This window comes from Panthera uncia, assembly GCF_023721935.1.
Source record: "Panthera uncia isolate 11264 chromosome C1 unlocalized genomic scaffold, Puncia_PCG_1.0 HiC_scaffold_3, whole genome shotgun sequence".
Taxonomy (NCBI): Eukaryota; Metazoa; Chordata; class Mammalia; order Carnivora; family Felidae; genus Panthera; species Panthera uncia.
The window spans coordinates 93,448,834-93,462,104 of record NW_026057584.1 but is presented as its reverse complement, the minus strand read 5'-3'; the positions used below and the strand labels follow the sequence as shown (position 1 = coordinate 93,462,104).

General features: G+C 33.6%; 1 protein-coding gene across 3 annotated transcripts in view; it reads left to right on the top strand.

The window, feature by feature from the left end:
* The window catches only part of RAB3GAP1 (RAB3 GTPase activating protein catalytic subunit 1), a 111,034-nt gene that overhangs the window by 66,145 nt on the left and 31,618 nt on the right, over nt 1-13,271 (top strand). For all 3 annotated transcript variants that reach the window (XM_049616180.1, XM_049616181.1, XM_049616182.1), the window contains 8 exons: nt 177-245; nt 1,766-1,839; nt 4,488-4,580; nt 5,054-5,223; nt 7,006-7,095; nt 8,246-8,418; nt 9,599-9,653; nt 9,898-10,257. In XM_049616180.1, the coding sequence (XP_049472137.1) occupies nt 177-245; nt 1,766-1,839; nt 4,488-4,580; nt 5,054-5,223; nt 7,006-7,095; nt 8,246-8,418; nt 9,599-9,653; nt 9,898-10,257 (1,084 nt within the window). The remainder of the gene's footprint in view (nt 1-176; nt 246-1,765; nt 1,840-4,487; nt 4,581-5,053; nt 5,224-7,005; nt 7,096-8,245; nt 8,419-9,598; nt 9,654-9,897; nt 10,258-13,271) is intronic.

Sequence of the window (13,271 nt, the reverse complement as noted above, 5' to 3'; positions counted from 1 at the left end):
CTAACTAAACTAGTTGTCTCCTGTTTTACGGTAGTGTAAGTAGCACCACTTTTAACCTAATTATATGTGCATTTCTGTTTATTTACTTAGAATATATTTCTAGAAATAGAATTGCTGAGTCAGAGAATATACATACAATATCAAAGCTTTTGGTTATATTTTATGTTTTATTTTAGTGAACTCCATTTAGCAACTACATGGCCTCACCTGACTGAAGGTATCATTGTGGATAATGATGTTTATTCGTAAGTATTTAAGAGTTATTATATTGAGTATTATATTTATTCAGTAGAATAAATTAACTGCCAGGTGGTTAGCAACTTTCCTTTTTCTTTATATCAGCTTCTGATAAGGTTAGTTGATTTTTCTACTTTAAAGATTGCTTTTTAGACTGATTAAATATGTATTAGAGATGCGTCTTAAGCTGCTGACTTTGGGGATGTGATCTTTAGCTTAGGGATAATGAAGAATCTTTTTTTTTAAAGTTTTTATTTTAATTCCAGTTAACATATATATTAGTTTCAAGTTTAAATATAGTAATTCAACACTTCCATACATGACCTATGCTCATCACAAGTATACTTCTTAATTCCCACTGCCTATTTAACTCCCCCTCCACCCAAACAGTCTTAGTCTTACTTTGTTTTAGCAAGGATGTCTCTAAGCAGATTCTCTAAGCAGGGATTCAGTGCATAATTCTTTTGAATTTTTTTAGCTGGTTAGAAGCTTTTCCTGAAATACTTTAAGAAATAATGGTCATCAGAATGTTCAGGAGTAATACTTGATCATTAAATGTCATAGGTAACAAAACATGTCAGTCATGTACTCTTGTGTGATGGAAACAACTAAAAAATTATAGCAGGTATTATCTAGGAAGAATGTGGAGAAAGAGGAACACCATTTTAGTACTTTCTCATGCATGATGCAAACAGTGAGAAGTAGGACACTTTTTTTGTTGTAATTGAAATAAATGTATTGTGTTTGTTAATATTAAAAAAATTACATGAGCTTTCTTAATTAGATAAGTTAGATGGGTATAGAGAAGAAAATAAGGACTACATAGAAACCTATTACTTAAAAAATAGCATTTTGGGGTGTATCCTTTTTTTAAAAATTGAGTTATAATTGATATGTAACATTCTATTTCACATGTACAGCAGAATGATTCTGTAGTTGTGTGGGAGTATATCTTTTCAAAGTTTAAGTTTACATATTTGCTTTATTTAGTGTATTACTTTACATTCTTATGCCTGTAAATATAGGTCTGTGTTGTTATTTTTAAAATTGCTGCATAGTATTCCATTAAGTGTACACACAGTAATCTATTTAGTTGAGAAAATAGGGCACTTTTGATCTTGTGCAAATTTTTGTGGTCTTTGTTTTTAATATTGTTATAAAGTGATGAAGGTGATTGTGCATACTTGCTTGTTTCTTGTTTCTTTTTTAGTATTCCTAAAATTAATTGTTTTATTAGAATATCAGTGTATATTGCCTGTTCAGAATAATTTTCATATGTGTGCTTTGATTATTCTGTTTTGATTGTGGTTTTTCCTTTTGTACTTTTTTGTCTATAAACTTTGACTTCTTAAGATTATATATTTTTTAAAACTTATCCAAATGACTTTATGCATCCGAGTAACAGAAGTTTAAGGGAGGCAAAATGGATTGCTTGTCGTTTTATATAATTAATTAGACTGCATTTTGATAAATTGATGAGTTGCAGATTGTCATAATTAGGATCTTCCGTTTATTGTTTTGCATTTAGTGATTTGGATCCTATTCAGGCTCCCCATTGGTCTGTTAGAGTTCGAAAAGCTGATAATCCTCAGTGTTTGCTAGGTAAGACATACTTCTGTTACTTTCTTGAAATTATGTTCTTTCCCCACCATTCTGCCTGTCTTCTGGATTAGGAAGACTGAATGTATTCTTTATACTTTATTTCACCTATCAAAATGGTATATTGGGGTTTTTTTGTGTGTGATCTCGGGTAACATCACTGTAAAAGAAATCTTTGCCAACAGTAACACACCCTAGTTACTCTTAAATAGCACTAGCAGGATTTCTTTCTCATCTTTTAGCTTTAACCAGTTTATACCTCAGAATGCGTGGATGTTTTCTCGTGATCTTTTATTCTTCTAATGCTTTTATGGCACTCCCTTTTTTTCCTCTTGTGGCAGTTTGCATCTTCCATTCTTGTTAGTGCAGCACTTTCTGTGTTTTGTCATCCTCTGGACCTGTGGTATATGATGGAAGGAATACTGATTTGACAGTCTAATTAGAGCCCCTCCATAGAGTTGGACCACATCTGCAAACTTGTTTTCTGATAGAGGAAAAGAGGTGTAAATAATACTGTACGTCTCATAGGCTTATTTGAAAATCAAGTGAAATACTAGAAATACTTTGAAAAATGTTGATTTGCCATTGAAATAATATTGTATCCCATATCTGGCATTATCATTCTCTTATTATTTTGGTAGGTGTATCTCTTTGATGAAGTCTTTTGAACCCATCTCTCCTCAGTGTGTCTTTGCATTTTTTTCTCATATTTAGTACACATGAAAATATTTTCTCCATTCCCATGTTCATCCAAGCCAGTTCACTCTGTATAACCTGATATATTACCATTCAACAAATGGAGTTACTAAATATTTACTGATGACAGTAATGATGCATTTCTCTAAAGCATCATTTTTTTGGGTTCTTTAAAATTAATCATATGCTAGAGGTGACTGGGTGGCTCAGTTGGTTAAGCTTCCAGCTTTGGCTCAGGTCATGATCTCATGGTTCGTGAGTTCGAGCCCTGCATTGGGCTCTATGCTGACAGCTTGGAGCCTGGAGCCTATTTAGATTCTGGGTCTGCCTCTTTCTCTGTTCCTCCACCACTCACTCTTTCTCTCTCAGAAATAAAGATCACAGTGTCTTTCTCTCTCTCTCAAAAATAAATAAAGATTTTTAAAAAATTAATCATATGCTCTTCATTAAATGCTAAGTAGCATTTGACATGTTTTGCTAATTATAGAATGGTGAATACAAAGATGTATAAGGTAAAATTCCTTCCATTGGTGAATCTGTCTTGGGGTATTAGGAAGATGGTAGAGGGTTGATATTAAGAGTTTTAGAATTGGATAGACCTTATTTTAAGTCTTAGGTCTGTCAGTTTGAGCAAGTTTCATTAATTTCTTCTCAGTAAAATAGAGATAACCACAGTATATACATAGAGGTCTTGAGAGGATCAAATATGATTGGGCACAAGTGTGTTTGTGTATCACATTTAATACAGTGCTTATCATATAGTAAATGCTCAATAGTTTCTCTTGCTTATTCATTGAATTATTAAATTGTTAAATTTATTTACTAAATTGTTTCCTAGTTTCTTATTGTTCCTCGTCCACTGACTTCTGATAATTGCAAGAGGACCTTAGAATTTAAGTATTCTCATTTTAAGGGGTGCCTGGTTGGCTTAATTGGTTAAGCATCTGACTTACGCTCAGGTCATGATCTCACAGTTCCTGGGTTCCAGCCCTGTCTCTGTGCTGACAGCTCAGAGCCTGGAGCCTGCTTTGGATTCTGTGTCTTTCTCTCTCTGCCCCTCCCCTGCTCATGCTCTCTCTTTTTCTCAAAAATGAATAAAAAACATTAAAAGATTTTAAAAAATGTATTCTCATTTTAAGTTATTGTTCCATGATCCCACCCAACCTCTTTGATTTTATACATTTATATGACTAGATTATAGGACTCTATAGTCATATATAATTGACTAGAATCTTGTAGTTTATATAATTGAATTATAGGATTATCTTACTTTTCTGAAGAAGTCCAGAAAGTGTTCTAGATTTACTTAGAACTAGTTGGCGAATTCTAAAACATAGATGTCCTTGTTATCTTTTATTGTGTAGGAGTTTTAGTACTGATGGTTCTGGTTAAACACTAATTTTTTGTACAAACATGTTACTGCAGCTCTTTAGAAAATATCAAATCTTTTCCCCTTTATAATAATGACATAAAGTCTACCATTGATATACAGCTGAAGGTAAAATAATTTTACACTATCTAATTTCTTAATCTTCTAGAAACATATCTTTAGAATTTCTTTTTATTTTAAATTTTTAATGGACTCAGAAGTCTAGAAGGGTGGCAGTTAGGGTGACATTATGTGCATATAGTAATATTCTTGTTACTTCTACAACTCAGAACAGATATTATTTATCTTATTCAGGTACATAGTAAGTACGTAATATTTTTAGGTGCAGTTACTTTTCCTTTCATTCTAGAAAGAATTCTGAGGAAAAACATTTTTTATATCCTAGGACATGGAGAGAAAGGAAGAACAAGGCTACCTTTGACATAGGATTAATTTTTGTCTTGGGTGGAAAAACTGGTTTATTTTTCTACCACATATTAGTTCTAGCTTTTGTGAAAAGACATACTTTAATTTGTAGAACTGATTTCTTTTAAGTCAAAGATGAGTAACATTTTTTTCTGCGTAGGTGATTTTGTCACTGAATTTTTTAAAATTTGCCGTCGAAAGGAGTCAACTGATGAGATTCTTGGACGATCCACATTTGAGGAAGAAGGGAGAGGTGACCTACTTTCTTTTCTTTTCTTTTTTTTTTAAGTTACTTTCAAATGTCTAACCCTTTTTCCTTGGCACATTTTTCCGGCAACTTTTCATCTATTTTCACATTTGAATGAAGTTGGAAAAGGAAGTTTTGATGGACTAGACTGCTACCGTTTCTCTCCAGGTTATACCCTGAGCTTAAAACATTAAGCACTTTTAATAAGTTCTTTCTACCAAAAATGTAAGATATTTTGTAAAGCAGGGTTTTTAAAGGTTTATTTTTGAACTTCTGGGGAGAAATGATTTGTGTTATACCATTGTCAATCATGGATGCATATAAAGCTGAATATGTGTATTAAAATTTTAGAATTCTGAGATGATATAACACCAGTGAAAAGAGTGACTAAAATATTTTATACAATCAACTGTTTGCTCATCGCTTTTACTTGCTAAGGTTGGTGATATAATGTGTATTTGTTTCTATTCTTTTTATAGAAATTGCTGATATAACTCATGCTTTGTCAAAGTTGACAGAGCCAGCACCGGTTCCAATTCATAAATTATCAGTTTCAAATATGGTACATACTGCAAAGAAGAAAATACGAAAACATAGAGGTGTAGAAGAGTCACCACTGAATAATGATGTCCTCAATACTATTCTCTTGGTAACTAAATGTAGTATCTTTGTATGTCTGTGTGCATATTCATTTCTTCATTATCTGTTCAGTTCCTTCTATGTGGCAAGCACAGGATTGGGAATATAAAATGAGTAAAACAAAGTCTCCAAATACAGTGAATTCCCACTGTTGCACGGGAGAAGCCTGGCATAATGGCTGTGAGAACACAGTAGAGGATGTATATTTCTCTACCTGGGCAGTTGGAATCAGGGAAGGCATCATAAAGAGGGGCATTTGAGTTGCATCCTGAAGAGAAGGCTGTAGAAAGAGAGAAACAGCAGAGATGTGAGAAAGCATATTGAACAGTTTGATGTATTGTAGGGTGCTTTTCAGGGACAAGGGCTGGAGAGATAGCAGGTAACCCGCCATACTGAAACACTGGGCTTTATATTGCAGTTTCATACTATTTTAAGCAGAAGGTCAACATCAGAGTTGTATTTTTGAAAACTTCCTTTAACAAAAGTCTAGAGAAACTTTTTAGTAAGTACTAGAAGGAGCTTAGGTGTCTGTTAGGTATAGAGTGGTGGAACAGGCCCAGCCTGGGCCCACCAGGGTTTAATCCTGACTTACTATATAATTTTGAAGAAGTTATTTAATTTCAGTTTCGTCATCTATAAATGAGGGTAATAAAACCCTGTGAGTTTGCTGGGAGGATTAAAGGACCTTCTGTTACGCGCCTGGCATATAATAGGCCTCTGATAAATGATAGCTGTTCTTACTATAATTGTAGTTATAATAATACTTCTGGCTATTTTTGCATTAAGACCATCTTGGAAACAACCTTTGAGTAGTGGAAAGAAGAGAATACAGGACTTGCAAACTTGATGTTGATCTCATCTTTGCCATTAATCTGAATGAGCCTCTTAACCACATTTTCAGTTTGTATATCTGTAGGAAGTGGGCGGTAACACACAATGGTATTAGTAGGATATTGTTTGCAAATGTACTTGGTAGTGAGAGTTGGTACATAGTAGTTCCTCTAAATTAAAAAAAAAAAATGTCTTGGCATGTTCTGTAATGTGTGGCAACATGTGCATAGTAAAAGGAATCATAAGTCAGCAGTACCACAAAACACTTGGGAGGAACAGTGTAAAAAAGACTGAAAAGTAAAAGGACTGAAAATAAATTTTTGCACAGAAGGCCCTTCTTAAGAATATATCCTTAGAGATTTTATTCTAGTTATTTAGCTTGGCTGTCATATGCACTGTTTTTTTGTTTTGTTTTGTTTTTTGTTTTTTGCTTTTTTTACTATTCCTACACACACATAAACCACATTGAAAAGATAAACTGGTCATTACAGGTTTAGGCAGCTTCCCACTTTCAAGGGGTATTTTGTAAAGTTATGGTGTTAAATATCATACTCTTAATATTTCATGTATGAAAACTCGTGGATGATACAACTTCATGGAACCTCATGAATATATGGATGTTTAAAATTTTTCTCTTACGTTTTGTCTTTAATACTTTTAAGGAGATTTAATGATCTTGGATCATAATGAAGAAATTTTGGTTTTGCGTTGTTTAGTTTACAAATCCAGGTGGTTACGTTGGAGGAAAATCTCTGATTTCCAAAATTGGCTAATTGCTGAAACTGTATTTTCAAAGAAAAACAAAAAATATTTGATACAGTGTAGAACCACTGGCCAGTACAGTGAGAACATTTCCATTTTTAACAGCAAAACCATTAAAAAATAAAATAGTGTTTATATGAGTTATGAATATAAACAAAGTAGTAAATTTGGTTGAAATGTGTTTTTTTTTCCTTCTAAGTTCTTATTCCCTGATGCTGCTTCTGAGAAACCATTAGATGGAAGTTCTGCAGTAGATAATAATAATCCTCTATCAGAGAGTGAAGAATATGTAAGTTGGTTAGAGTTTAATATTAAAATATTTAAAATGTATTGAATTTCTAGAGGTTGCTTTATTGCCAGTTTGGTGGCATAAGGATCATTTTATTTTATTATTTATTTTATTTTATTTTATTTTATTTTATTTTATTTTATTTTTTTAACCTTTTTTAAAAAAAGTTTATTTACTTAAGAGACAGAGTGAGCAAGCAGGAAGGCTCAGAGAGAGAGAGAGGGAGAGAGAGAGAGAGAGAGAGAGAGAGAGACTATCCCAAGTAGGCTCCATGTTGTTAGCACAGAGCCTGATGTGGGTCTGTATCTCACAAACCATGAGATCATGACCTGAGCTGAAATCAAGAGTTGGATGCTTAACAGACTGAGCCATCCAGGTGCCCTGGATCTTTGTATTTTAAAAATCACGTTAGGAAAATTTGAGTAGACATCATGGCCTCCACTCAGATTATGACCTATTACATTGGCCATTGATATGTATTTTGGGTAGTAAGAGCTTTTCTGGAAACAGTGAAAAAAATAAATATATTGTGCATGATTGTAGGATTTCTTTCATTGTAGACTTTTTGTAAACTTAACAATTTGATGTTTTGCAACAGTTTCTTCTCTTTCAAAACTAGACAGTGAGTGGAGAACTAATGAAATAAACTGTATAAAATGAAGTAAAATTTTCATGTGTTTCTTATCCAAGTCTTAGATAAATTGAGTAATGAGATGTTTAAGGGACAGGTGTAGAGATAAACTATTTTCAGTAGTTACTCTTGGGAACTAGATTTCATGAAATGAGGAAAAACACGCTTTTTATTTTTAGTTCTGATTTTGTGTGTTTGGTTTTATTAATAAGTTTATATTCATTTATAATTAAAAGATTTTTAAAGCAACATGTTTGGATTACATCTTGAAGATGCCACAGAAGAAATGGAAAGTTCTGACTTTAGCTTCACTGAACTACAGCCTCATTTTTTTGGTCCTTGAAGAAATCTTAAAAACATGGGACTACGTAAAAACAATTTAGGCAGTAATGTATTAAACATTTGATAAAAGCTAGTTTGGTAGCATAGGTTGATTTAGTATTAAAAACACCCAGTTTTTGATTACGCCTGCACATGTTGTTAACAAGTTTTTCTTTGTTTCTACTTTGTTAAATTCAGAATCTCTACAATCAGTTCAAATCTGCACCATCTGACAGTTTAACATACAAATTGGCTTTGTGTCTTTGTATGATCAATTTCTACCATGGAGGATTGAAGGGAGTGGCACACCTCTGGCAGGAATTTGTTCTTGAAATGCGTTTCAGATGGGAAAACAACTTTCTGATTCCAGGGTAATAATTTCAATTTCTGTTTGTATACGTAGGCTTTTTGTTTGTTAGAAGAATTATACTTTTGACACATTAATTCTCCTCTTCTAGGAAATCTGCCCTAAGAAAGTGGTAAGAAACTTTGAACATGATTTATATTCACAGGTGTTCATTGTGTCAGATTTATAATAGGGAAAAAAAGGGAAGCAACCTAAGTACCAAACATAAAAGAGTAGTGTAAATCATAATGTATGTCTACAATGGAAAGTTATGGACCTATTACAAGTTTTTTCCAAGAATCTGCTAACATAGAAAATGATCATAATATTTGCAAGAAAGTAGATTATAGTGTTGTGTACACTAAGTGCTTTCAGTTTTGCTTATCTATATTTATAGAAAAATAATTGGGAAGAAATAAAGCCAAATGTTAACAAATTTCCCTGAGTGTGAAATTATATTTTTATTTTTGTTTTTTTATAGATTTGTGTATTTTCTAAGTCTTCTATAGTAAACATATATTTTTATAGGTGGAGAGAAAACATCTTTAGAGTTCATAAGTTCAGATATTGAACATTGCCTGTAATTTTTTTTGTGGATTTATGTTGACATTTCACTTAATAAAATAGCTACCAAATATTTCGATATTGCATAGGTTACTGCTCATCTACCCATACTAAGGCAGAATTATAATATGAGTAATATGAAATGGTGATTGAGCCAAAAATATTTATACTTGTATCAGTTTGCTAGTCTCTCTTAGCTGGTTTATCTCTTGGCTGATTATTGGAAACCTAGTGGTGTAGAAGAGGTGGTTTAAGCTCCCCTTGGCAAAGACAGGTGGAGGTCAGTGGTTTTTTATATTGAGAATAATAATTGAGAACTGAATATATAATCTAATCTGTTTTGTATAGTGTGAAACACTGTATCCTAGCTACTTCCTGAGGTGGATTTAGAGACATTTTAAGTTTCTCTTAGCTTGAGAGCTATTACTAGTTTGCTCTTAAGCTTTGAAAAATATATTCGCTGTTGGTGGACTAGAAGGATAAAACAAATTTTGATCTTTTACTTGCTCCATTTCAATTATCTTACCTGTTGAAATCTTTTGATTTCTTACCATTATGGTTAAAATTTATAGTAGCAAAGAAATTTGCATACCTGAAGCCACTTTACTAAAACTAACTTTTCCCACTACTTTATTTGATAGATTAGCAAGTGGACCCCCAGATCTAAGATGTTGTTTACTGCATCAGAAACTACAGGTAAAGATTTCTCAATGACAGTATCTAAATATGGTCTTAATTTAATTGGAGCTTATTCTAATACTAAATGTAATAATGAGTTATATATACTGTTCTCATCATGCTACTGTAGATTACTTACAGTTACTGTCATTCACAAGAAGGTCCAGGGAAGGAATGGGAAGGCAAATGAAATACTGAAGTGGATAGGTTTTTATTTAACTGTAACTAATTTAAATACAAATGTTATTTTTGTTTTCTTAAGATGTTAAATTGTTGTATTGAAAGAAAGAAGGCCCGTGATGAGGGGAGAAAGACAAATACTTCAGATATGTTTCCAGGGGATGCTGGAAAAGCTGGAGACCAGCTGGGGCCAGATAATCTAAAAGATACTGATAAGGAAAAGGGAGAGGTTGGAAAATCTTGGGATTCTTGGAGTGACAGTGAAGAAGAATTTTTTGAATGCCTAAGCGATACTGAAGAACTTAAAGGAAATGGACAAGAGAGTGGCAAGAAAGGAGGACCTAAGGAGACAGCAAGTTTAAAACCAGAAGGACGACTACATCAGCATGGAAAACTCACTCTGCTACATAATGGAGAACCACTCTATATTCCAGTGACCCAGGTAGGATATGGACTGGTTCTGTAAGTTTTGATTATTTTTATTTTGTTGTTCGTATCTTCATCCTAGTAGGAAATGGTTGCTTTGGGTAGGAGCAATTCTTTAAGCAGTCTTTGTTCAAAGATCTAAGATTTGAAATCTAAATTAACTATTGGGGGCTTTCAGATATTTCCATTTCTGAAATTGAGAAATGCTTTGAAGTTTAGGTAAATAGTAGTTCCTTATGGTAAGATGATCGGTTATTTCTTAAACTAAGTGGTGAGTACACAGGTCTTTAAAAAATAAAATCCAAAAAGAGGAGAGGAGGAACAAAAGTAAAAATCCTTTTATTTATATGACTATTTTTTTAAAATTTTTTTAACGTTTATTATTTAGAGACAGAGAGACACAGAGTGTGAGCAGGGGAGGGGTAGAGAGAGGGGAAGACACAGAATCTGAAGTAGGCTCCACCCTCTAAGCTGTCAGCACAAAGCCGGACACGGGGCTCGAACTCACGAACTGTGAGATCATGACCTGAGCCGAAGTCAGCTGCCCAACCAACTGAGCCACCCAGGTGTCCCTATATGATTAGTTTTATCTGCTCAAAAATAAAGTTTGAAGCCATTTTAAAACATTAGGAAGTAGAACAGAAACAACACAACACCTAAGGTAGAGCAATAGTTTTTTGGGGGTTGTTTTTGCATAAACAACATGTGGGTATGTTTTATTGTGAAAAACCCAGTTTAGAAGTAAAAGCCACTACCCACTAATTCAACTCTCATCTCTAGAAGTAGCCACTATTACTGGTTTGCGTTATAGTTTCTTATACCTGATACTATGCATTGATGTACATACATGTGTATACATATGATACATAGTTTTGTGGATTTTTTTGGTTTGTTTTTAAATGTGTGCATTAAACAACTTTTTGTTTAACCTAATATGTCTTGGGATCTTTCCAAGTCAGTACATGTAGATCCACTTTATTTCTTTTTAATTGCTGTCTACTATTCCATGGCGTAGAAGAGCCATAGTTTATTTAACCATTTCCTTCTTGATGCACAATAGATGTTATTGCTAGATTTTGCTATTACAGTGCTACAGTACAGATTCTTGTAGTTTCTCACATTGTGTGTTCACATTTGAGTGTTTCTTAAGAAAATAAGAAATGGAATTGCTAGATAAGCAGATATACAAGCTATGAAATTGCTCTTCAAAAGGCTGTACCTATTTTATACTCTAGTCAATGGTGAATGTATAGGAATAAGGAAATATTGTTCTCTACTCAGCTTTCCTTTCTTGTTTTCTTCCTTGCACAAATATTTATTGAGTGCCTGATGTATGCCAACTACTGTTCTATAACTTGGGAATTTAGCAGTAAACTTGACAGTAAGCTTCTTGCACTCATGGTACTTACATTCATACTTAATTTTGTTATAAACAATTGATATTACCAGTCATATAAATTTTAGACAATATGGTGGACAAAAGTATTATCTCAATGTTTTAAATTGTTTTCTCTGATTTTTCATGAACTGAAGCATCATTTAGTATGTTTCTTGGCCATCTTTTCCTTTGACTTGCCTATCATTTTTCATTTAGGTTTCTGACCTCTTCTTACTGATTTGTATTAGTCCTTCATATTTTAGATAGATACAAACCCTTTGTTATATATACTGTACATGTTTTTTCCTAGTCATTTAAAAAACATTTATTTGCTTGTTTATTGATTTATAAATTATATATAAAGTGCACAAATTTTAAATGTACAGCTTGGTGAGTTTTTTCATGTTTAAAAACTCATGTAGCTACCATCCAGATCAAAGTATGGAAAATTCCCATCATCCTAGAACAGTAGTGATCATTAGAACTTTCTGTGAAGGTAAAACTGTACATTTCTAGCTCTCTTGTCCAATACTATGTCCATTGAGTGCTTGAAATGTGTATGCAACTGAGGAACTGAATTTTTAATTTTGATAAATTTATTTACATTTAAATAGCCAGATGTATTGGATAGCATAGCTCACTGCTCCCTTCCAGGTAACTCTTTTTGTAACTTTTGTCACTATAGCTTAGTTTTGTCAGTTTTTGAATCTCATAAATGAAATTATGTTCCACTTTTTTGTGTTTAACATTTAAAAAAATTTTTTTATGTTTATTTATTTTGAGAGAGAGAGAGAGAGAGAGAGACAGAGCATGAGCAGGGGAGGGGCAGAGAGAGAGGGAGACACAGAATTTGAAGCAGGCTCCAGGCTCTGAGCCGTCAGCACAGAGCTCAAAGCGGGACTCAAAACCATGGACTGAGAGATCATGACCTGAGCCAAAGTTGGACACTTAACTGACAGCCATCCAGGCGCCCCTACTCTTTTGCGTTTATAATTTTTTTTACATTTATTTATTTTTGAGAGAGAGAGATAGAGCACAAGTGGGGGAGGAGCAGAGAGAAAAGGAGACACAGAATCTGAAGCAGGCTCCAGGCTCTGAGCTGTCAGCACAGACCCTGACGCAGGGCTCGAACCCACAAACCGTGAGATCATGACCTGAGCTGAAGTCGGTTTCTCAACCGACTGAGCCATCCAGGCGCCCCCTGTGTTTAAATGGAATCATTCCCACTCTGTGTTAAACTTTTTTTAACTACCACGTGTGAGTTCATCCATATTGTTACCTGAATCAGTATTTGTGTGTGTTTTATTACTTTGTAATATTCTATTATGTGAACATGCCACAATTTGCTTGTCCTTTCACCTGCTGATGGAATTTGAGTTGTTGATAGTTTGAGCTATTACAAATAAGTGAACATTCTTATGAGTCTTTCGGTGAACATAGGTTCTTAATTTCTTTTGGATAAATTTCTAAGAGTAGAGTTGTTGTGCCACATGGTAGAAATATATTTTTGCTTTAGTAGATGTTGCCAAATTGTCTCCCAGAGTGGTTGAACTAGTTTATATTCCCTCCAACAGTGTATAATACCTGTGGTTTATTCTGCATAATCCCTAACATTTGGTGTGTCACCACTCCCAGGTTTGATGATACACTAG